Source organism: Rhinolophus sinicus, linkage group LG04, assembly GCF_036562045.2.
Source record: "Rhinolophus sinicus isolate RSC01 linkage group LG04, ASM3656204v1, whole genome shotgun sequence".
Lineage (NCBI taxonomy): Eukaryota > Metazoa > Chordata > Mammalia > Chiroptera > Rhinolophidae > Rhinolophus > Rhinolophus sinicus.
In genome coordinates this window covers 124,579,320-124,605,798 of record NC_133754.1, presented here as the reverse complement: position 1 = coordinate 124,605,798, position 26,479 = coordinate 124,579,320, and the positions used below count along the sequence as shown (strand labels likewise).

The following is a 26,479-nucleotide window of genomic DNA, read 5'->3' as shown; positions in this document are numbered from 1 at the left end:
TTGAGAACTGCAGTTATAATAAAATTAACATTGGCTGAAGATGGGGTATCCTGAGTTTCGGGTCATGGTGTTTTCCATTTCAGGGTGTGTACGCACATGGGCAGTTGACTTAAGCTCTCAGGACCTTTGTTTCCCTATGCATAAAATGAGGCAATTAAATAATATTATCTATAGTGATTGTAGCTCTAGTTTCATCCCTTACTAGTTTTGTGACTTGATCCATCATCTTAATTTCCTTATCTGTAAAATGAAGGTAAAAACTAATCCTTGCCAACTCTATAAAAGATCGTGAGGACCAAATTATATAATTTATGGAAAAATCTTTTGAAAACTGAAATACTCTATAAATACAAAGTAATATTGTTGATCATAAAAAAGGAACATGTTACTTAGTCATTCTCTTTCTTCATGTTTATATCCTAAGATCTGCAGCAAAGTGAAAACAGTTTTTTTGTTTGTTTAGGTTTCATTTTCCCTTTATTGGCTATAGTCCATGCTTTATTTCTGTGTCTGCCTGGGATTATTTTGGTCCTATCCATTGCTTAGGGAATTATAGTGATCATGGGACAATCAGCTGAGTGGCAGAGGATTATAGTTGATTTAAATAAAAATCTAGCACTGTTACTAAAATCATGAATTTACCCTGCAACTTCATTGCCTTAGGTCTTCTCTCTGTGTGTGTTTCTGTCCTGCCCTTGGGAGGACCTGGTATGTATTTATCTGGGTCTTAGGTTCTGGAATGAGATTTTTAACTATACTTGAAAACAAACAAAAAAAGACTTACTAGATAATGTAGAATTAAATTGCTCACAGAAGTACTGTCTTTACGGTGATTTGTTTTCTGTCAGAAGTGTTCTTATTTCTTTAATGATGGATGAAAAACTTGTTAGCTTATATGGAGGTCTTTGTAATAGCTATCTGGTTTAGATATTCAGTGGGACAGGATATTGTATGAGATTTCTAATAACGCTGCTTAGTTTTTGCAAAACAGTAAAAAATAATCTTACTAGCCAGCTCAGGGTTGCCTCTTACCTTTGTGAGTTTTGCATTATTATACTTTTTCAAAGCCCTGCTTCAAAATGCACTTCCTTTATTTTCAGTGTCCTAGCAGCTGGGTCATTTTGACTCCTATGGTCTTTATAATAGTGATATATTAACTTAAAGGATATCTTAGCACATGTTTCATTTTTATCCTTAAAGTACTAAAGCTTAGAGAGCAAATGAGTATAGAATTAAAAACACTTTTTAATGTGACTTGAGTGCAAATGACAATATGGCCTTTATAGTGTGTCTGAAAATTTGAAGTGAGGAATGATAAACAGACTTTCTTCCCCACTTGAGACATTTATAAATGCCTATAATATCTGGTGGAGTTCTCTAACACGGGATTCTTATAGAAGCTGTTCATATTCAGTTGCCCTGTCATTTTATTAGGGCTGTTACTCATTTCTTTTCCCATAGTTACATATAGGAAGGGGCACATTAGAGCTCTCCATTTCATTTCCAATAGCTGATTATTGCTTTGTAACCAGAGGCTTTTAGGATTTCAACTTCCTTTTTAATTAAAAGGAATTAATCCCCTGTAGGAAATAATCCATCTACTGGGGAACATTCCCACCAAAAATTTTGGGAGATCTGCCAACAGGTCCCTGTGCTAAATTTACACTTTTCCCTCCATACTAAACTTACACTGCCCCCCCACCCCACCCCTTTTCATTCTTTTCCAGAAAACTCCTGGCTTTCTGGACATTTCTAATGTGGCTTGGTGGTTTCTCCAAGCTTGGATAGCTTCACTTTGGGTTTTTCATTATATATACATGTGGGATTTCAAAACATTGAAATTGTTTCAGGCTTTCTAGTGAGGGAATTCACACTCTTTATAAGTAGACACTTATCATTTGTTTTTTCAATTTAAAAGGATATTATTACTTAACCCATTGTTTAGTAGCAAATTGTTTCACTAAGAGTGAAAACGTAACCTATAGACAAACACAGAAACAGATTTTTAAAAATTATTTCTTTGTTTGGCAGGGGTGGATCTAAGAGGAGCTTGTATTGTTGCATAGTGCTTTTGTGATAAGGTATGTTTCCTTCATGTTTTAAACAAAAGGTCAACCCCCTGTTTTCTTTCTTTGGCATGTCCTAGAAATCCTATTCTGGTGAAAACACAGCTAGTGCCATCGCCCGTTCCGCGGCTGCCACGGCTTTGTCTCTCCTTGTGCCAGTTTTCATTATCTCTTGCAAAGAGAAGGTTGAGGAAATCCTGAACATGCTGACTGCCAGGTTACCTGGGAAACCAAGTGCTGATGAGTCTCAAGCCGTGCAGATCCACATGGGCCTTGCTTTGGGGATGTTTCTCTCTCGCTTGTGTGAGGAGAAAGTCAGGTACAGTTTATTAGAATATCCTTGCTTTTCCTCTTTGTGATTTAGGTGAAGGATTTTACACACACACACACACACACACACACACACACACACACACACGCAAGTACATAAACATTATATCTGAGCTGTATGTGCTTGCTAAAATTTCTGAGATGGGCAAGTTGATCATTTATTCTCCTTTATGAGGGAATCTGTCTTTCTAAAATACCATCACATAGATATTAATGTATTTTAAGGGTTGCTCTTATTAAAGTGATAGATTACTTGAAAATCATTTCATGCTTAGATGAAAGCCCTGAATACAACTGTGTAATAGATATGAGGCAAAGTCTAATCTTATGGTGCTATAAATAAAGGAAAGCTGCTTTTCTTCCCCTGGTTGATAAGGGTGAAAATAATTGCTGATCCTTTATTTATATCACTGTAAAATGGGAGGAAAGAATTGAGGTGTCCCCTCTGCCTGAGGGTGCGGGAATCCTTGAATCACCTGAGCAATGTATGTACCCAGTTTTAAATATTGCTTTTATCCCATGGCCTGGCTACAGTTTTATAATCTTTAAAGAGTCTTAATCTGTGTAAATTATAGTGTGTGCTTTATTTAGTTTGATTGCTCATTTTTTGGCCTGCTAGCTTTACCCTTGAATGAAGCTAATAGAATATCAAAGACCCAGGTGGAAAATTCCACCAAATGGGCAAGTTTTCCTGTACGTGAATCTAGTTTTGTTGTTCATTATATTTCATCTTTATTTTATAACAAATCTTAGAATTTTATATATCCAGATTTACTGGAGTGTGGTACAGTATGAACATTTGAGTATCGTGAATATTTAGATGTCACTGAGTTAGAATTTAGCCCCATTTTCCAGCATTGGAAATAGGACAGTTGGGAGAGGCATCCTGTTGTGATGTTAAACGTTGTTAAACTTTCTTGGTTGGCAGAAATGAGCTGTCTGTCCAAAGGCGAGAAATGGTGTTGATGTGGATAAATTGGATGACATGATGCTATATTTAGATTTCAATTTAAAACCAGTGGTTAAGTTTCCATTTGTAATTTACATAGTTTTGTGCAAATACCAATATATGAAACCTTTACAAGAACTGCTATTGATCTAGGGAAATACCGTATTTCAGGTAATCATTTTCAGCTCTTGGAAACATCTGTCAGATGATTAGGAAGATCTGGCTTAGTCTTTGTGATCATAAATGAAACATTTCCAGAATATTTATTTTGTTCTATTCACCAGTTTTAGAATACATAGGCCTGGTTCTGGACATGAACAAAAAGCTCTCCTTTGCCTGTGAATCGACTGTTACATATCTTGTGTGTGTGACAGAACACAAAGTATTTTTAAAGACTTGAAACTTGAAAGTGATTTCTTTTCCCTTTGCTACTATGCTACAAATGACAGTCTCTTTACCATCTGTGTTCATGCTCTTTCTTCAGTATCTTTTCAAGCAACATGTTTTACAACTAAAAATGAGCCATGGCAGTTTAATTCCAGGCAACTCATTTTATCCCATCCTGGCTCTGGCCTCCTTTTTCATTAGTTTTGGATGAGCTGCTGATGGGTTTAGAGCTTGACAAGCTTGTGTTTGTGATTAATTAATCATACTACCTGGAGAAACCTATGGTGACTTACCTAAAGCATTTATCTCTGGTTCTTAGATTGCCGTCCACCCCTGTCTTATCTTACCTGAATGTGCACCTGTAGGAAACCCTGGGGAAAGATACCAGGAAGCTCATCCCATGGCCAAATGCCCTCAGCATAACTGCAAATTTTAATTTGGCCTTATTGATCCTGTTTGATAGCATCCTCCTTTTGGCTGGTTAGTACTGCAGCCACCACTATAATTCGTCATGGTACCCACCTTCCTAATTTCTTGGAGCAGTTACTATAAGTATTTGGTACTGATAAGTATTTTGCTAGCTAATGACGATGTCACAAGAAAATGACATTTTTGGAGAAACTTTCCATTTTTCTAAAAATTAAGGTAAATATTTTGAGGGCTATTGACTCTGAATAGTCAATGACATGAAATAAGTGGCCCCAAATGGCCTCTTAGGCGAACAGGATTAGGATGATATGTTGGTCTCAAGAATGGAAAAGCGCCTTATAAAAGAGAATTGTGAACAATCAATCAATTTTTTTTTGCTAAAGCTTATGAAAAAGTCACCTGAATTTAAATTCCAGTCTAGAATTTATTCAGAAAAGCATATTATTTCAAAGCTTGCTTCTGTCACAACTCCCAGAGGATGCTATAGCATTTGTTGAGCATATTTAAGTATATTTTACTCCAGAGAAAACAACTATACTAGGACTTATTTAGAGCTGTTAAAAGTGTGTGTGTGTGTGTGTGTGTGTGTGTGTGTGTGTTTATTTCCATGTTTTCATTGCACAATGTAGTCCTTGGCATTTGGCAAAACCACTGTAGTCTTGGATTGAGCAGACAGTACCAAACGAATGTGCTGTCTGACTGCTCAGCATTCCTGGGGCTGCATTCCACTCAGCATGGGCTGAGGCAGTAGCACAAGCTGACATGTGGGAACCCCTTGATAATCAAGTGTCGGTGATGAAGCCCACAACTCTGCCTGAAAATACTACTGTTTCAGTTTATTTTACTATACATGTCATAGGTTTCACCAAGACAATTACAAAATTCACATCAATTACTGTATACAGGCAGAAAAATATAGGGCTGGTGTTTCTTTCCACTCTCCTCCCCCCACCGCCCTTTAAAAAAAATGTGAGTAAAGGACTGAACTTATAACCTCCACAACTGAGACATAAAATCAGAAGTAACAGTCTTTGAAAGAAAGAGATTTGGAATGATTATTAATAATATCAACTTAATGGGCTTATTAAATATTCTGAAGAAAATCACTTGAGCATTCTTAGAAATATTTTTTTTTGAAACTCTGACTTTGGTTCTTGTTTTTGTGATTTAATTTGAATGGGCTGAATTTGCAACAATAGGGATGGACCTAGAGGGTATTATGCTAAGTGAAATAAGTCAGAGAAAGGCAAATACCACATGTGTTCAGTTATATGTGGAATTTTTAAAAAGAAAAAAAATGAACAAAGAAAACAGAAACAGAATCATAGATACAGGGAACAGACTGATGGTTACCAGAGGAAAGGGGGTGGGGGGACAAATGAAAAAGGTGAAGAGGAGAATAAGAGGTACAAATTTCCAGTTATCAAATAAATAAGTTAGGGGGATGTAATATACAGCCCAGGGAATATAGTCAATAATATGGTAATAACTTTGTATGATGATAGATGGTTACTAGACTTATTGTGGTGATCACGTTATAAGGGATACAAATGTTGAATCATTATGTTGTATACCTGAAACTAATATTGTATGTCAACTATACTTCAATTATAAAACACTTTGAATGAGCTGAGACAATGCAAAAGTAGCAACTGTAGGGTTTATTGGTTTGCAAATGATTATAATGTTCAGAAACCCAATTATCGAATAAATTCTCTGACTCAGTTTCTCTGCAAAATATGGAATCATCAATATCATTGTTGGTTAGGAATCATCAATATTATTAGGAATCATCAATATTATTGTTACTTTTATGTTCTTTTTTTAAAATTGATTTTCAGTAAAATATTGGCAAAATATTATATAGTAAGTATTAATAATTTGGACAGTTGAGTGACTCTAATTAATTCATTTTTCCCTTTTGGTCTTTATTCAGTGATATATCCAGCCAACAGACGAACCTTCTTATAATGAAGTCTTTGGATGCCCTGGAAAACTGCTGCTTTGACACTAGTCTTGAATACAAGTATGTTGATTCCCTTTCCTCTCTAACAGATACTTAGAGATTAATTCTTTCTCTACCATAAATTCTGTGTTCTATGGAGAAATATTTGTAGGACCTGATCTTGTATTTCTTTGCAAAGAGTTTTCAGTCATAATCAAAAAAGCTTACTTGTTCTGAAAACCATGTTTCAGCAATAGACAATTTGCTTCAGTACAAAGCAGCAAATGTCATTTTGTGGCTGCCATTAAGTTACTAATACCTAAGTCCTGTCTTGTACGTCTCATATTAAGCATATATCTGGGGACTTGTGTGCATGTGTTAACCTTTTCAAAGAAACGATTCTTTGAATTTGATTGGATTAAGAGAGCATTCCACTCATGGTTTAGATTTCCCTGTGAAATCTAGTGACTGAAAAATCAAAATGGAAACAAACCAGGGGTTCTCAACTTCCTCAATATTAACAGAGCCTGTTCTTCCCCACAGATGTCATAATTTAAAAGATTTTTGTCTATTAAACTAAATATCTTAAAATTTAATTTATTTTCTCATTCCAGTAATGAAAGGTAACAGAAATGTAAAGGAATAATTAGAAAAGAGTGCCTCAAAAATCAGTGTTAAACAGACACGTTTAGTGGGGCATTTAATGTGTCAGTTAGTCTGTGTGACGTGTGTGGGAGAATATATGGTTTTATTAGGCTTGATGGTTTGACACCGTTGAGGACTTCACGGTACCTTTTTACACTTCCACATGTTTTGGAAGCTCATTCTGGATCCCTTGGGAATCATTGTTACTTGGACACTCCACAGGTTATAAGCACTAACTTCCAATTTATAACTTATTTAATTTTTGCTATTATGGGCATTGTTCAAATAGCACTTAAATCAGTGTTTACATTTCTGGCCTTGAGGGACTTATGATCTGACGTTACATTTATGCCATCCGGCCTCTTCAGTTCAGTCCAACGAAGGAGTAAGTGGTAGAGGTAGCCGCATGCATCAAGTGTTTCATCATGAGTAAATAAAATCAGTCTTCTCTTAGGAGGTGGTAGTTAGGGGTCTTCTTTCAGATACAGGCTAAGATTGGATAAGAACAATTGACACCCAGTTTATCACAAAACACTTTAGAGATGAAATGTCATGTTAAGAGTATGGTTTTCATTATGGAAAAAGAACATTCAGGAGCATGATTGAAGTCTCTTGAATATAGGAAATGATTAATGGAAGGAATAGAGCCATTTAACTGTTACTGTGTCCAATGAAGAGTTATTTTTGAGCCTAATCCATGTATTGATGGATTAGTAGTGATGCCTTTTACAACCCTCACCCTCCCCCTTCCCTCCCCTCCCCCTCCCCTCCCCTTCCCTCCCCCTCCCCCCTCCCCTCCCCTTCCCAGCCCCACACACCTTTCTTCCTGCCTTCCCCCCAGAGCTGTTCATCATAGCTGTAGCTCAGGTATTATAAAGTTGGGGGAAATTTTTGTGATTAAGATGCTGCAACCTTTCAGCCAGTTAAAACAATCAAGAATAACTTTCATGTGTTATCTTCATTAGTTCGTGGGAAGGTTGTTTGAATGTAAGGAGGACCATGGGGATAACTGAATTACCCACGGGGTGGGTGTTTATGCATGTAATAACTTCACATGTCTCAGTATATTTAACTTTAAAATTAACTTTTTATATTAATAAGGTTTCTTCATTTCTTATTTCTTTGTTCTTACCTTCTTTCTTGATTCTTACTTCTTAATGAACAGCTGTGTTTGGGAGAGAGGAGCTTAGCCCAGATAGGAGACTAATCCCGCAGAGTCAAATAGAATAGAGCCATCAGAAATTTCTTGTCCATTTAGTAAAATGTTGCTTGTCTTTCAAAGTCCAATTAAAAGCTCCATTTCTTCTTCAAGAAACCCTCTCTCTACCCTCTCCAAACTCCTGTTATTCCTATAGCTAATGAAGTCTAATATTTTGTCATTCTTAATGTTTTGTGGGTACCACTGCTTATAAAGTTCTCTTTGGTTTGAAGTTCAACTAATACTTACTGAGCAGCCACATATTGTGCTAGATATTTTCACATCCGTTTCTCATGTCTCTTATTGTTAAGCCCTGATTATAACCTAAATATTGATACGAAAGCAGGAATCATTATCAATTTGGTTTACTGACAAAGAAAGTGAGTCTCAAATAAGAGACTGGTTCAAGGTCACACAGTAAGTAGCAGAGCTAGGAGAGAACGCTAGGTGGTCTGACCTCAGAACCATTGTTCTCTCTCTTGCATAGTACAGTGGAGAGTGTTTCAGTAGAAAGAAAGCTGCAGTATTAGAATAAAAAAGTGAAATCCTGCCATTTATGACAACATGGATGGACCTAGGGGGCATTATGTTAAGTGAAATAAGTCCGACAGAGAAAGACAAGTACCGTATGGTTTCACTTATATGTGGAATCTTAAAAAAAAAAAAAAGAACAAATGAATAAACAAAACAAAGCAGAAACACATCCACAGGTATAGAGAACAAGCAGAAAATTGCCAGCAGGGAGGTAGGTAAGGAAATGGGTGAAATAAAATTAAATAAATATTTTTTTTTAATAAATAAAAAAATAGAAAGAAAACAATTTGACACCTGACAGTATGCAGTTTATTATTTTTTTTCTGACATGAGCGTCATATTCACCATTAAAAAAAAAGGATGGGTGGGGGTGGGGGGTAGAGTCTAACCGGTAGAGTCTAACTAGGCTCAGGCCTGAATGCCTGGCTCATGGCATAAAGTATTCCCCTGTCTAATACGATTGCAGGAGTCTAGGGCAGTCCTCCCTCAAGTGAAATAGTGGAAGCATTACCAGGAGGTAGTTAATAGATCTGGGAGCGTGCTACCTCAAGTGATAGAATTCACCCAGAGCAAATTCACCATGCTTCTTTGATTTAATGGGCAAGTCCCTGCTGAGAGAACCAAGCGTCTGGGCTCTTCAGGGTGTATGGTCCTATCACCTACATTTTGCTGCCATCTAGTGGTACTTATTGTGCCATTGCAATCCTCACAGCCCTAATGTCAGGCTATCCACCCTGAGCACTGGTTAATTACTATTGAGCTTTTACAAATACGGTAACATTTGTAGAGTACTTTGTAAAGGGCAAAGCACTATACGAATGTTAACTGTTATTAGAACTAATTATTAGATGGCCTAGTACTTAATCTGCAGGATAGCCTACAGTCACCTAGGGAATTGAAGATTCATTCTGGTTAATTGTGTATTTTTCTACAGATATATTTCTGTATAATACCTCAGTTGATATAGCAATGCACATATCAGAATTGCATAACTTTTTAAAAATATGTACAAAGGGTGATTTATTAGCACTAAGCATACAGAAGAACATTCACTATCATTTTAGACTTTGATAGGTTTTAAATCTCAGAATTTCTTTTTGCTAGTAATCTTGTAATATACTTGGATAAGAGATCCAAATAAGTAATGGCATAATAGGGTATATAATTGTTTTTAACAGTACAGAGGTCTTTTATTTTTTTACACATATGCCATGAATTCATAGGGAGTGGGTTCCAGCAGCTGAGGCTCCTTTCTGTTGGTTCTCACAAAGTGTGGCGCTCTGAGTGGGACAGGCTGATGCTTCAGTTAAACCCGCGTACCTTTCTCTTTGGCTTCCTTCTTCCTTCACACGTTTCAGGAAGCTATCTCGGCTCTTAGACTCTTTAGTATGTCCAGTATGTACATTAATTCTCTCGGCAAGAATCTTGCCCTTAACTTGTATGTTTACAACAATGCCAACCCCATGCTGGGTAACATTGTAGACCCTTCCGTGTTTGCCATGGTGACATTTGTGGGGCTTTCCTTTTTGAGCAGTGCCCAGCCCCTTGATGTCTACGATGTCACCTTTCTGGTAGATCCACATGTATGTGGCCAAAGGAACAACTCCATGTTTTCTAAAAGGCCTAGAGAACATATAGCAGGGCCTCCCCTCTTTCCCTTTGTGTTGGTCATTTTGGTGAATTACTGGAAGATGGCAGTTCAGGCCAAAAGTTAGGGCATATAATTTTAAAATTCAAATCCTGTATCATTTGTCAGTATTCTTATAGAAGATTTGTTAGTAATTACAAAACCTCAATTTTATACCTAACATTATAATTTGTGTTCGTATTTATTTCATCTGTCTGAGGCACCATCACTTCACTCCTTTTTTTTTTAATTGAGGAATATTGGGGGACAGTGTGTTTCTCCAGGGTCCATCAGCTCCAAGTCGTTGTCCTTCAATCTAGTTGTGGAGGGTGCAGGTAAGCTCCAAGTCCAGTCGCCATTTCAATTTTTGGTTGCAGGGGTCACAGCCCAGCATCCCATGCAGGAATTGAATCGGCAACCTTGTTGTTGAGAGCTCGCCCTCTAACCAACTGAGCCATCCAGCTGCCCCTCCGGAAGCTCAGCGGCAGCTCGTTGTCTTCAGTGTAGTTGTGGAGGGTTCAGTTCAGTGGCCCATGTGGGAATCGAACCAGCAACCCTGTTGTTCAGAGCTTGCGCTCTAACCAACTGAGCCATCCGGCCTCCCCACTTCCCTCCTTTTAGTTTTCAATGAGCAGAAAGATGTGAAAGCTACCTCTGCCAAAGTTATTCTTTGTTTAGAGCTGGCAGGCATATCAGAGGGAAGCTAAAATGAAGTAAATGTGTAGAAATGCTGAACTAAGCACTTGGGGGAATCATTAAGACTTAGGACAAAATATAAACACATTAAAATATAGAAGAAATGGACATCAGAATGAACCATCAGGAATAAAGATTTAGAAGTACCTTCTTGGTGTATGCCGGAAAAATGAGACAAAGTAGAAGGAAACAATTTAGAAGGTCAATAAGTGCATACACTGTAATATATTTATATTGGCACATATATAGTTGGATTATATATTCATATATTACAACAATCAAATAATTACCATGGTAGCAATGAGTAGACTCATTAGTGAATGGTGACCTTGCCTAAGAATAATTATACTGTGATACTATTTAGGTAAAAGTCAACTAAATACCAGGATCTCTTTTCTAAGTCTTTGTATCCATATGCCTTGGAATGGCAAAAGAGGAGCCTCAGTCCAGGGGATAGAGATTTTTCTGTGCCCAGAATAGCCCCAAAAGCAAGACTTAGATGCCTGCCTATTTATTAAGAAAGATGAACCCCAACACTTACTTAAACGAGCTTTGAAAGGAATCCTCTTTCCACATGAACCTTATACCCTCTTTTCTTAAATTAGTCTGGCAGGAAATAGAAATCAAGTTTTCTTGACTGAATCTTGGATGATATATTCAGTGAATTTCACCACCCATCAGTTTTGCCTCCAAGTAAGCAAAAGAATCAGGTCTTGGTTTTTTGTTTTTCTTTTTGTAGATCATCTCTCTACCTTAGGCTCTCTTGAAACTCTGCACTTGATCGGCTCTTCAGCGTTCAATAAACATTGGCTGAATGCCTTCTCCATCCAGCAGTATACTAGGTGCCACAGATAGTATAATGAGGGAAAAGACAGAAAAGGTACCCACCCTCATGGATCGTGCACGCTAGTGAAGGAAGCGGATGGTAATTAAACAATCCCCCAAATAACCCTCATCAGAGTTTATAATTAAAATTGTCTGAAGTAAATGAGTACAGGGTGCTATGGGAGAGTACTAAAAACGTTCCCTGCTGAGCCAGGGAAGGTGTCCCTGAGGAAGTAACATTTGAAATCTTAAGCATAAGTACCAGTCAAATAGTCAAAGAGGGAGCAAAAGTCCGTGTTTTCCAAGTATTAATCACATTTTGTCTAAGTGTGTCTTTGGTCTAATTCTGTCAAAATTTTATATGCATCAATATATAGCCAGAAAGATAGCCAGAAAAACTTCCCTGTAGCTTCTAAATGAAAAGAAAGACTTAAATCCATACTAATGAAAAACAGCCTCTCTTCTTTCAGAAATGTGCTTTGTCTCGAAAGCGTGTAATGTTCAGATAGTAGATGCCGATTTAACTGGTTGGAAATGTATTGTGCTAGTTGAACTTGTTAAGTTCCTGTGAGCTGTAACAGCACTTCTGTCTTACTAATGATGGATTATTATTGCAGTAGCTTCTTTACAAAGGGTTTTCTAATGCCAGACTATTAGGCAGTGGAACCTAGAAAAAACACACTTGAGCTCTGTTGCCTTCTCGTAGGCATTCCATCATGGCATCATGCAGGGCACTGAGAGGGGCCTGGGGTTTGGCAGATGGGACAGAAGGCTGGGAATAAAACAAACCTCATCTTCTGGCTGTGCTCTGCTAGAAACTCTCTGCATGACCTTGAGCAAATCCTGTCACCTCTCCATCCTTTTGGGTGTCTCTTATCAGATGTGGATTCCCTGTTTACACAGAGGTGTTGGGGGAAGTAGCTAACACATTCGTGCAGCGATGTGAAGGTTCTTGACGCCAGCCAAAGAGATAGATGCTATATAAGAGCGAAATGACATATGGGCATTGAAATATGTTGTTGGAGAAGTGCCCTGGAATGTCTTCTTAAGCAGCAGATATGATGAGGAGAGGCAAGCCAAAGCAGAGTGAGGATGCTATCTGAAAAACTCAGCAAACCCTCAAGTTGAAAAAGAACCATGAAGACAAAAACTTAAAAAAAAAAAAAGTAGAACATCACTCCAAAGCTGCATTATCTTACCAAACTAACTAGAAGTTTTCTGGGAGAACAATTCGTTTCTTTAAATGGATAGGTATTCTTTCAGGAGAATTGGGGCACAAAGCCCAAGGTTCCGATTGAAATGTCAAATGGGGTAACTTTTGACAAGCTGTCATTTGTCCATTTTCTCTTCTGACCCAGTGGTTCTCCGGGGCATCAGAGGGGAGAGGAGGATTAATGTTATTGTGCACAGACAAATACACAGTTTCTTGAAGAAATTCCACTCGTTGAAGTTGACTAGGAAACGTGAGACACTTAGAAGGACCTCCTAACCAGGCTTGCATTTATCTGCCCTGTTATTAGTCAGATGGCGTCAGCTCATAGCCTGAAATTCCGTCTTTTCTCTCCTTACACAGTTAATCATAGTGCACTCCACATGGGTGGGGGGAGGACAGAGGACCCCAGCATTTCTCTAAGCGCAGAGATAGAGCTGGTTGGACTCCTCTTTGCTCTTCCTTCTCTCCTCACCATAGAGTTCAAGTCAAACTGTTTCCTGGTTTTATTTGTTTTTCTCCAGTGGGTGCATGGCACTGGCATGGGCCACGGATACCTATTTTGACGTAAAGCTTTCCTTTGAGGGGCAGGTGGGTGTACTGCGGTGACTCATCAGACACACCTGCAGAGCAGGTGGCAGAATTATTATAGAATCCAGCCATCTCACCTCAAATTGCACTGTGAACTCCTATGATGAGTGAGGAGCGATGGCATCGATTTCCTGTGATTTTAACACCTAATTTTTTTATTTTTTTTTTGGCATCCAAGCACGGGCTGTATATTGGGAGTTGGACTTGTTCTGTCCCTCATGAGCCACAGCAGCCAGATGGAGTCACGAGTTCACGTGGCAGCATCACTTCGGAAGCTGTCTACATTCCTCGACAATAGTGGGGACCAGAGCCGAACATTTCAGGAGGTAGGAGACGAGGTGCCAGTTTTCTTCCCTTCCCGGTCTTTTGTTTTCCTATTGCTGCTTATTTTCTACGTCTCACATTTTGGTAACCCTGAAATTAGATTCTTCCTCAGTGTCAGCTGGGACAAGGAGAAAATCTCAGTGGCAAACAACCTATATATTAGACCGTAAAGTTTTCAAATGGTGCAGCTCTTTAAATCAGCGTAGACTGAAATGTGGCATAGAAGATAAGAGCCTTCAGTGAATGCAAACACCTAAGTCAGCAACACTGGAAGGTGCTTTCTAAGAAGAGCTGCCATTTCTGGAGGAAGGTTAAATGGAGACTTTAGAATGATGCCCCAGCCAAATGTAACTTTAAAACTTGGCCGGGTAAAAGCTTAAGAAACTGCAGATCAGAAAGGCATTTGCTTTTTTTAATGCCAGCTAGGAGGAAAAATGATGGAGGCAATTTCTCTTCCCACATTAAAGGAAGGGCTTTTTCTGTCACGGCACAAAAATATGCAGACTTGCAGTTCACGTGACACAGTCTGTGTGTTGGCCGTGTGGAGAGGGAATGTCAGAGGCATGTGTGTCTGGTGGGTGCAGGTGAAGCTGAATCTCCTGTGCTCTTCTCTGAGAGAGCTGGAGACGACCTCTTGGCCTGGCCAGACTGTCCCTCTCATTAGAGCAGACTCTACTTTGTCCCGGCCTGCCCATGAGCTATTGATGAGTACATAATGGCTGCTGTGTTTCCCTGCTCAGCTCCTCTGCTTTCAGCAAAGGGGCTTGTTGAATCGGTGAATTTCTTTGGGGCACAGAGGGTTGAAATTTTGTTCTAAAACATGCACCACATTTCCATTTTTAAAGCGGTACAGAGCACCATTTAGAAGTACTGCATTTTGTTTTTAAGCAAAAAGAGAAAATTTTGCAACTGAGGAGCAAGTTGATTAATAAATGAAAGCAAGGTTTTTATAATCGCTGCATCCATCTGTCTTGATGTTTTGATTTATAAGGCCTTCAGCGAGCATTTTGTTTTTTCTCCCCTCTGATGTTTTATTGTCCAATTTCTACCTTAGAAACCTCTTCCTTCTTTCATGCTGTATTAACTAGTGCTGGGAGTTGAACATTTCTGCTTTGACTTAAGAGCATCTTTGTAAGGGAGGCTCTTATGAAAATGCACCATAGCAGAGAAGGGGGTGATTAACTTTGGTTTGCAAAAATTGAGGCTCAAATAGATTGTTGCTCAAAGTTACTGAGCCAATAAATGGTCAATTTGGGACATACACGAGTATTCTGTTTCTATTCCCAGCATTCTTTTGTATTTGTAATGTATCTGTGTATTAATTTACTTATTAAATTATGCTACCTGCACTATGCAGTAAGTAGTATTATCTCTGATTTGTTTGACTATAAAGCCCACGGGTGGTGGTCCTTCATGCTCCCTTACTGCTACTAGGAAATCTTAACGTAACAGTGTTTCACTTCTTTCAGTTTCCTCTGCTGTTCGGCCTTGGATTGGAGCACATGGCAATGAGTAACCACCACTGTGATGAAAATCTGCTTCTACTGTTGATAGATGCTGTGTTCTGAGTTGATAAGGGAACTTTTTAGTTTAGAGTCTAAAGACCTGGATTTGAATCTCACCTCTGTTGCTTGCTAGCTATACGTGCTGGAGACTCAAAACCCTTATCTGTAAAGTGGTAATAATGACACCCAACTCACAACGTTGTTAGGAAATACGTTAGGCAGCAAAACGGTGCCTGGTCTGTGGTGGGTGTATTTGAATCCAATCCTTGCCCTGGGGAGGAGTTTGACAGAATATTTGTGTCAACTGAACTGTGTTCTTTTATTTTCCCTCATGAAGAAACATTTCCCCGCTGTCTTTTCTTCTCAGGTCCTTGCCTATAGCCTTAGCTGTGTATGTATATCAGCATTCAGTGCTGGAATTATTGAGGCTGCAGAGGCTGAAGATATTATGAACAAGCTTCGACTGTTGGTGGAGAGCAACCAGCAGGTTGGAATGTGTGCCCTGATTATTTCTCTCTGTGGGTCTCATGCTGCTGCTAAGTCCTAATTTTGACTTGCTCTGAATTAGAGTGTAATGGGATAATTTTCATGTCCAGAGCTGAGGAACTTCTAACTATTCTCTTCTCTCATAGCTATAGCCAACAGTCACAGGTGTCTTATTCTCTCCTTATCCTCTGTCTCCTCCTGTAGACTTTCTTTTTGATCTGAGAGACTACAAAGGCTTTTCTCTCTCTCCAGCTATTGCTCTGTATTTATAAAATCTTAAAACATGTAGCTAGGAATTAAGAGTTATCTCAGGCTGCAGACATAAAATTGTGTATATGTGAACACATAAAGGTCTCTGATAAGGTTAAACCTCAGCAAATTCAAGACAGAATCACTGCTCATGACTCACTATGTATAGGAAAATTGAAATACCTATAAATTAAGTACCCTTAAATGTTCCCTCTGAAATATTATTCAATGTTAAAAAGGAAGGAGATCCTGTCATAAGCTGTAACAGAGACAAACCTTGAGGACATAATGCTAAGTGAAATGTGCTATCACAAAAAGACAAATCCTGTATGTGATTCTGTTTATATGGAAACCTAGAGTAGTCAAAAGCATAGAGACAGAAAGTAGAATGATGGTTGCCAGGTTGGTGGGGGAGGGGGAATGAGGAGTTATTGTTTAATGGGAATAGAGTTTCAGTTTTGCAAGATGAAAATAATTCTGGAAATGGATGGTGGTGATAATTGTACAATATAATGTACATAACGCCACTGAACCGCACAGGTAAAAATGGTTAAGATGGTTATGTTATATGTGTTTTACCGCAATTTTAAAAAATTAAAAAAAAAACTTTCATCTGATAACACATGCTCTAGAATTTCCCCATTGGTGTTGGTGTTTTTTTGTTTTTTTAAGGTTTCTCCAAAGCCTTAATACTGGCCATGGTGGATTATTTCAGGATTCACTGGTTTTTAAGCTTATATTGTATGGTATTGTTACTATTTCATAGTTATATGCCTGCTCATTTGTAGTAGGTTTTGCAACACCAAACTGTAGAAATTCACATATACAGTGCTCATTATGGGATATTTTCTCTTCTTGTTTGGGAGTTGACTGAACTCGTGTGATCTACTTTCATACTTTCACCCTAACCCCCTCTCAGAATTTGGATCATTTGAGCCAAGCTGCTCAATAGTGCAGTGTTACTTTTCTCAAACCACTCACAGCAGCTGAATCCCTTGCAATTAGACTGTAGTTTCTGTTGTAAGCCAAAGTCTAGATTTTAAAAATCAGGAAATCTCCGATTTTCGGATGGCAAAAGAACTTGTCAGTAGGAAAAGGAGCCCCCAGAAGTGCTTCTGTTGCTATATGTAAACTTTCCTGATCTATGCTGTTATTCTTCTTTTTCCTTACCCCTTGTTTTTATTTATTTGTAACAGACTTCAGGTTTTGCCTTGGCGTTAGGAAACATAGTTCATGGTTTGTCTGTGTGTGGACATGGAAAAGCTGAAGACTTGGGCAACACATTGCTCCCTGCCTGGATCAGAATTGTTCTAGCAGAGGTAGAGGTCACATCTTGCATGTTATTTTGCGTGGTTTTTTTAAAGGGTAAAGGGCTACTAAATTAGACCATTTATACGTGCTGCTAAAGTCTGTAGCTTAACAATAAAAGAATAGTCAATTTCAAATGAAAGAGAAACATGTACTTTTCATCCCTTGTAAATGATATATCTGTCAACTATTACGATTTTTTTTTTTAATTGGCTATTTGGTTAGTGTTTTAATTTTAAAACAGCACCGTGGTTTTGAAAAATAAAAAAAACAAGAAGTCACCTATGATCTAACAACTTTAATAACCTATTAATTTATTCAAGTCTGAGGCCATTTTTAGTTCAATTGTACAGGTTATGTTGACCCTACAAATTTCGTACCATTTTGACTGTTTATTTCTCTATGATGTAATAAGTTTTATAGAATTCAAACCCAAGGATTTTCCCTCTTGACATACTCTGATGCTTTGTTTTCAGGGCACTCCCACAATGCTTTGCTTGGCAGCCCTTCATGGCATGGTGGCCTTGGTAGGCTCCGAAGGGAATGTAATGCAGGTAAAAAAAAGAAAGGTGGGTGGGTGGGGGTATCTAAACATGTACATAGCCACAGCAAAAGAATACCCAATATCTCAGTATGCTAAGGACAGAGGAATATATGCTTATGGTAATGGTTATACTGGGTTTTCAGTGACTTGATGTATGTAAAATTGTTATTTGCCGAGAATTCTTTCTATATCGAGATTTGTTTCTTATTTTATGTGGTTTGTAGGGATTAAACCTAATCAACTTACGTACTTTCTAGAAAGTTCCTGAGAAACGTGATTGAATCATAAAACATTTCAAGTCACTCATAAGAAACTCCATTTTGCATGTGTAATGTTTAAGTTTATATCTATGTAATTATTATTTCACTTTAAAATGTTTTCCACAGTGTAAATTTATAATTCTAAGGAATGCCTTTGTTTATATGGTAAGGGTTTATTTAAGTGACTGCTACCTGCCACTCTAAACTGGTGCTAGGAAATCAATGCTAAATAATGGATGGGCGCTGCTCTCCAGGAGCTCATAGCTTTTGTTTTTGAAATAGCAGGCCATAATGATAAATTATTCCATAGCTTAGACTATGATAGTTCAGACACTAGGAATGTCATTATTTACTTTTTCTGGGATGTTGGGTTGGGTATTTCTCTTTCTTCTTACAGCTGAAGTCGGAAGCCATCCAGACCTCTCACTTTCAAGCCAAACTTAATGAAGTCATTAGAACCTTAACTCAGGTGAGAAGAGGAATTTAAAACCCTTGGGTAGAAAAATAGGTACTCCCCTTTGTTATCTTTTTTCTCTTTCGTGAAACAAACTGTTTTCCTTAGAAAACGAGGAAATCTCTGGTTATTCATGGTGAATTCAAGGTGCATTTGAAAGTGGTTTCTGGCCCTACATTCGCTGACAAACACGCACTGCCTCTGGAAAAAAAGAAAGCTGGCATTTTTGAGTTAACTTAAGTTGGCATTGGTTTCCCTTAAAATTTAAAACCTGATCCTTCAAGGAATGTCAGGCCCTCAGGACAATGAAAAAGAAAAGGTGATCAGAGGGCAGGACAGGTATCTAAGTAGAAAGGTCAAGTGGCACTAGTTCCGATGTCACTGTTACAAGTATTTGTGTAACTGATTGTCAGCATTATCCTCGGCTAAAGAATAATCAGATTTATCTGCTGAGAAATGATTTTATATCTAAAGGTTTTTATTTTAAAAAAATTATTATGTTCATTGCATAATATTTGGCAGTATAGAGTGAAAGGAGCTGAAAAAACTACCACTGATGGTCCTCCCACCCCGAAGCAACTGCTTCTAATATTTGGTCATGTTTCTTTTCAAGTTTATGTGCTTTCTTTGCATAGTTGGTATTCTTAGTGTATATACACCTTCATAGCCTGGTCTTTTTACTTAGCATACTTGTTTTCATCCTTGTAAAATATAGGTGAGTGTAACACCTACAACATAAAGAAGTTTTAGTAATACATGCTTTTAAAAGCAAACATAAATCTCTGAACAAAAGAAACTTTCTTTTGCGTGTATGAATATTCATATTCAAAAAAAAGAAGTCATCTGAGACTTAAGTTGTTATAACTTGGGAGAAAAATCTATAATTTAAATTAGCTTTAAAATATTTATTATGAATGATAAAATAGTAATAAAACATTATTTAAAGACAGGAACAAAGTAATACTCCTATTTTTAGAGGTATTTTAATCTTAAGAAACTATCACCTCTTTTTATTTTTCAGATTTCCTTTTTCCATTTTTTTGAAAATTCCTTTGAGACTAATCTAACTCGTTATTACCTGAGACAAGTACTAGTATCCTCTTCTGTCATCATTGATTGATTGATTGATTGATTCATTCATTCATTCATTCATCCATCCATCCATCCATCCATTCATTCATTCAGCAGCACTTGTTGAGCACCTGTGTGTCCTAGGTTTGGTATACTATACAGGTGATATTACCTCTTGTTGTAGAACTTTTCGTTATCAGACAAGCCACCACCTCATAAAAGATTTGTGATTTTCTGTGAGTGGCCTTTTACTGAATGGAGTTTGGATCTTGCCCTGTCACTGAACTGTTCCATTTTCATCCATAGGTCATCAGTGTGTCTGGGGTGATTGGCCTTCAGTCCAATGCAGTCTGGCTTCTAGGACATCTTCATCTATCTACTCTGTCCTCAAATCAAAGGAGAACCTCTGGTAAGATTAGAGCCATAGGACATTGTTAAGAGTATTAATCTTCACAGCAGCCCTAAGTGATGGGTCTCACCATCCCTAATTATACCTCAGAGGAAATGGGCTGTGGAAAGTCTTCCTGACCTAACATGGTCGTGTGGCAGTCAGTGGTGGACATGAAGTTTGAACTCATATCTATCGGCCTCCAAAGCCCATGCTCTTTTCACTCTTCCTCCCTGCCTCTCTTAGAGAACAGTTGAGACATTGAGTCTAACCCCATATTTTACAGATGAAGAACTTGACGATCAGAATGATTACATAACTTACATACAGAGTTGGTTTAGTGACAAATCCAGAAAAAAAGAAACCATGTCCTGGAAGCTTGGACCCGAGTTCTTTTTATTTTGCTAGACGGAATCAATAGCTTGTATACTACTCGTAGTTCATTAGAAGTCTCTTCATATATGGCTGGAGTTCTTCTGGCTCCTGCTTTGGACGAAATAATAGGGTAAATACATTATAGTTGTGCATCTCCTGGTCCTTGGAACTGAAATCCTAGATCTCGATATAATAAAGCTTTTTCTGTTGGCAACTTTTTAATAAAAGCAATAAGAAATAATTGCAGTTCCCACATGCTTGTGTTTGTATGTGGAGATTTTTCTGGGGAGGCATCACTGTAATGTACTGGACCTATACCTGCTCCTTTCTGTTTATAGAATTTTGACCCACTGGCTCTCTCGGACCCAGACCGGAGGGAGAAGTCTAGATACCAAAGATTCCTTATTAAAACCTAATTTCACATGTCCCCCTACAGGTAGTCTATGGGCAGCATCACAATGAACACGGGCCCCTGTGATGACTGCCTCCCTCACTTCCAATCAGTCCTTAGCTGCAGAACTAGGATGTTATTCCACAACATCCCAGCATAACGAACTTTAGACAGCTGGACGCTGTCATATTGAAATGAGAGGGGAAAAAAAAGCTTAGTTACTATTGGAAACCCTCTGTAATACTATTAGGTTGGTGCAAAAGTAATGGCGGTTTAAAAGGTTAAAAATAATTGCAAAAACCGCCATTACTTTTGCACCAACCTAATAGTTTTGAAGGTCAGCACTCTCCTAGTATCCTGGTGAAGTAACATGTTTATGTCAGGCTTTTGCTTTGTCACATAGGCTTTTTGATTGTTGTGTTATGGGTTACATATACGCAAGTCAGGTCATAGAGAATCATCCTACACCTGGGTTTTTCAGAACAAAATGATTATATGTCTGGAAAAGTACAGCTATTGTTTCTGATGGGATTTTCCTATTGAGCCTTTTATTGCAGTAAAACCACCTCATGAAACAATTATGCGGGACTGGGAGGAAAAGAATCTAGGAAACTCCCAGTACTCAACTAGCATAAATGTCACTGCTTCACTGTTCCAGGTCAGCTAAATCTGATTATTTGTACATGTTGGTCACTCAGGGGACTCTGCCGTATGAAGTAAGAGACAGGCTGCTATGAATACTGATTGTTGTGTTTCCATGGTTCAGATATATCTGACTCAAGATGTTCTGAAGAAGCTCCTAGAATGGTGTTTTCAGCCTGAAAGCCGAGCAGAGTCCTGGCTGCTACTAAGGAGGTGACAGCATTGGGGCTCATTGATGCTACAATGTGGAAAGGATTTTTTTTGAACCACTTCAGTAAAATTTTCGTCCTTTGGTTTTTCAGCCTCTAGTAGGTTACCACCATTTTGGGTTGCTTGCACAGCCTAAGCGATTACTTCAGGGCACTTAATCTAATAGAATCAGTTGCGGCCACAGAATACTGTGCTGAGATTAATGGCATAAATATCTCCGCTTTTGTCTCTAGGTTGATGTGGCAACATGAGATCATTATCTTGCCTTCATTAGTCCTGCCAAGTTCACTGGTTAATCGGATCATTTTCTGTCTCCACAGTTCCCCCTGACTATAGCTATTTGCCTGAAAGCAGTTTTATTAGAGCAGCCATTGACTTCTTCATTACAGGAGGAAAAAAAGGCAAGTAAACATATTTCTTGAATTTTATTATTCCTTCTACAAGTTAAGAGAATTTGTGTGCCTTCAGCTTGCTTCTGTAGAATTAAACAATACAAATCTGAAAGGGTGAATATTTTCTTCTGCTAGACCTTCTTTGCAATAGAGATGACCAGGAAGCCAACTTCAGTAAACGTACACACTGTGTAGTCTCATGGAATCACTGTATCTGACCTTGGGGCCGGGGGCAGCCCCTGTGAAGACCTTAATCTTCCGTTTGGTTATTTCAAAAGTGTAAGCGCACATTACTTTTCTTGTTAATTTCAAGTGAGTGTGACGGAAAAAGAGAAAACAACCTGAGTACAGTTTGTATTTCAGGACCTGACCTGGGCGTAGGTCTTCTCCCTAAGCCTTATATGATCACTATGTTGTTGGAATCACTGGCTCCAGGTCTTAGTTTTAGCTTATGTTCTGTTTCTCTACAAACATTTGTCCCTTTGTGATTCTGTGTTGCTGTGACCCACATTAGAGCACAAGCAACCTGAAGACAGAGATTGGGTGCCTTTCGTTTTTACTAGAGCCAGAAGAATGCCCTATCAGTTATTAATCAAATATCCTTTAATGATACATATATACTGTGCAGTGCTGTGAGGAAAAAATGGATTAGAACTAAACATGTCACACAGCTCAGGAACCAGTTTCATTCATGTAATAAGCGTTCACTGATATTTGCTAGTTTCATTCTTCCTTGGGCTGGTTAGGTCAGTCTGGGCAAAACCAGTGCCTGTATTACAGGACCATACCAATATTAGCGGGGGGAAAATGTTTTTAAGCAAATTAAAATGAAAAAATCTGGAGGAAGGAAGTTTGATTAGTGAAGGTTGTGGAAGAATAAAATCTTACCATTGAAAGAGACATTAAAGGTCACATGGTCTAATTTCCCACTGGGTATAATAATCCCTGGAGCTTCCAGATTATAAATTACTCTCATTGCTTGGAGATGAATTCCTTTAGTTTCGGGAGTTCTAGAAATTGTGCTATTATCCTAGGATATTATACATCCTCAGTGCAAACTGATACAAGGTTATGTCATTGTTGTACATAATATATTTATCTATAAACATGTCATATATTAGTTATAACATGGAGTTAATTGTTTATAGTACCTTAAATTAAGTCTATTTAAAAAATATCATAATGTCTTCATTGTAAAAAATTGAATTCTTACTAAAGGAGCATCTAAAATTTCCATGGCCTGAATAATTCTAGGAATATATATATTTTTGCTCAAATTTTTTTTGGAGTTTGCTCACTGATATCTTATAGAATTTTTAAATGATGATAATGTGAGATAATTTCCATGATAAATAAAATAAAAATTCTTAATGTCAAATGAAAGATAAACTCTTTTCTAGTGAATAAAATGACATTTGGCTCCCCAGATCCATATTTCTTGGCAGAAATTTTCTCTGAATCCTGTGGGAAATTTTTAATTAAGTGTAACTTTTTTATGACTACACAGTTATGGCACGACAGGCAATATTCTGCTCGAAAACTGAAAAATCAGGTAGAACTGGCGTCAGTGACGTTATGTGCAATCTTGCTGAAAGCTATTTTAGAACAGAAGAATGAAGTATTAAAAACTGCCATATTACCAATCAGATGTTCAGTATTTTCAGGTTGTGGGAGAGGTCTGCCTTCTTGTCAGGTTTGCTGACTAGATTCGGAGGGAAATCTATTCAGCCTTACACATTACTAATGATGACCCCAGAGGAGTGGGGGCCGTGGGAGGCTGACCTCCGCCTCGAAAGCCCATTTACAAAAACAAAACCAGACCCTGCTCTATGGGGCTACATGGGATGGCCAAATGCGGAGGTGTGCATGCAAACGAGTGTTTTCTTCTTCAATATGCCCAGCTCATTTGAATTTTAATAACTCCCTTCTGAAGCAGCTTTTGAGTTGAAATGTCTGGATGTCACTCACCAGAGCCCAGGGGGGCTGCTGATAGGAAGGATGACAACTTTGGCGAGCTCTTTTGAGGAAGAAATGGCTTTAGAGAATAAAAATCACGCTTGGCATAGGCAGAAGAGAGCAGATTTTAGGGAGAGCATGGCTTCATTGCCTCTGCGTGCTATTTAATAACTCACAGGGGGAAGACAACTGTGATGAGTTATCCCTTAGCCACACTTAATGCCAGGAGAAGATTGGGCATCATGATCTCAATTTTAGCCAATCAAATTTGTGGTAGTGAATCTATTCGTCTGCTTTCTAATACTTAGGGCTTTTCTCACTTTAATATTCGTGTGATAGAATATATGAGATAATCATAGCATCCTATATGTTCATAGCAGGTCTACATTGTAAAACCATACCAAATCGATGAAATTCCTTCTAGCTTTTAAAGACTTCAATTAATAGCTTTGAATGTAACTATGTTTTGCTATACCCTGTAACATTCTCTGTTCCCTAATAGTCTTGGCCTTCTTCTAGCAGATGTGTTATTCCTTAACCTTTGTCATTATATATTCCTGTAGACATTGCTTGACTATGCTAGGCTTAAAATTGGCTCATAATCTAATTCCTCCTTCATGGAATTATTTTTCCCCTTGAGGGCCTTTAATATTTGACTCTTTTGCTTCTTTTCTGTTTATTTTTTTCTTATTTTCTGACTTCTGATCTGTTTTTTACCTCAACCTCATAACATATTCAGATTTCATGAAGATCTTATCTGCCTGTTTATGAAACATTTGAAATATATTAGAATTACTTAATAAAAGGAATCATTTCTTTTATATGTCAACATTAGGTATTTCTACGTAAGAATTTAAGATTATTTTTCTTACTCTGTTGCTGGGAAATGTGACTAATTTTTTAAGCTTGTATTTTTCTGTTAGGCTTTAAAGTTCACAGTAAGAAGTATTATCTGAGGAAAGTATATTTAAATCCTTGTAATAAAGTCATTCTGAACGGTATTTTTCTTGATATGAAGTCATTGGTTAGTGATCTGTGTATATAAGAATTGGGTTGTACATAAACTATAGATGGGTATTCTCTATTTTTTATAGACTTTTAATATGAGATATAATTGTTGACACCTCTAGCCAGAGGAGCAGAATTAGTGAATTCTCTGTGTAGAATAAAGAATATGAGAAAGCTGTCCTATTTTTCTCATGAAATTATGGAATCAGTTGCCAAGATTGTATTATTTTAAAGTATTTTAATTAGTGATAATTTATATATACAGTTCTTTTAAAAATAGTATTCTAAATGGATACATGTGTACAGCATTAAGTTTTAAAATGGTATAAAGAAAAAAGAATCCCCTATAATCTCACCAACTAAGAGATAGCCACAATAGATACTCCAGTACATGTCCTTCTAGATGTGCGTGCGTTGTGTTGAGTCATAAAATTTATATGATTTTGTTGCCTGATTTTTAGAAATTGGACAAGTTTCCATGTAAATGGACATAAGTACCAGCCATCTCCTCCAAAAGGAGGCTCGGGGGGGAGGGGGGGAAGTATGAAAAGAATCCTTGCATCACTGTCTAGATATTTCTTAATATGTTTTTGGGGTGCTTGATTTCTATTTTTTGTTGTAAACAGCATGAAAATGTGTGAAACGAAAAAAACCACCAATTATCCCAAAACTCTGTAGCAACTACTATAGCTTTTATGCACTCACCATTTTTACGTATTTCCAAGCATACATATACTTTGTATTTTTTAACTTAATATTATGTTATAAACATTTACCTAATTTCCATATATCTCCATAATTATCATTTTTAAATGACTGTAGACTGTTCCATCAAGTTAATCATAATTAACTTAACCATTTCCCTATTGGTCATTTTTTATATTTCTATTACAGAGAACATCTTTATACATGTAGCTCCCTCCTGCATGTACCTTTCCTTAGGATAAATTCTCAGCAGTTTATTAATGGGCAAGAAGAGTGAGGATTTGGTGACTGTAGGATGGCATGGCCTCATTGCTCTTCAGAAGGATTGTACCGAATATTATTCCTTCAGCCATGTATGAATGTACAAAGCAGTAGACCATAGAGGTTCAGAGCATGGGGGTCAGACTGCCTGGGTCATGCCCCACTTCTACCACTTGCCGGCTTTGTAACTTCAGGCAAGCTGCTTAAGTCTCTAAGCCTCAATTGCTTCTGTAAAGTGGAGAAAATAATGGCTTCTTCTTTATAGAGTTTTTGTGAGGATTATGAGTTTATGAGTCACTCTATGTAACAGTGCTTAGAAAGCAAACTAAGAAATAAACCCTTTCTAGTTATCATATTACAAAGCAACCCAACATGTAGATGACTATATACAAGATGATTGACCTGACTATCCCATATACCTATATATAGGTATATGTATATTATATCCCATATATCCCATATAGTCAACATACAGATGACTACAGTGAAAGCCAGGCAGGTATAAAATGATGCATTTT

General features: G+C 37.7%; 1 protein-coding gene across 2 annotated transcripts in view; it reads left to right on the top strand.

Annotated features, from left to right (window-relative positions):
- Positions 1–26,479, top strand: part of FOCAD (focadhesin) — a 275,278-nt gene that overhangs the window by 216,780 nt on the left and 32,019 nt on the right. For both annotated transcript variants that reach the window (XR_012495704.1, XM_019750360.2), the window contains 9 exons: positions 2,147–2,385; positions 6,098–6,187; positions 13,611–13,758; positions 15,629–15,748; positions 17,193–17,315; positions 17,781–17,858; positions 18,506–18,577; positions 19,940–20,042; positions 21,960–22,040. Coding sequence is in view for 1 of the 2 variants with exons in the window: in XM_019750360.2 (XP_019605919.2) it covers positions 2,147–2,385; positions 6,098–6,187; positions 13,611–13,758; positions 15,629–15,748; positions 17,193–17,315; positions 17,781–17,858; positions 18,506–18,577; positions 19,940–20,042; positions 21,960–22,040 (1,054 nt within the window). In the remaining variant the exon portion in view is untranslated. The remainder of the gene's footprint in view (positions 1–2,146; positions 2,386–6,097; positions 6,188–13,610; positions 13,759–15,628; positions 15,749–17,192; positions 17,316–17,780; positions 17,859–18,505; positions 18,578–19,939; positions 20,043–21,959; positions 22,041–26,479) is intronic.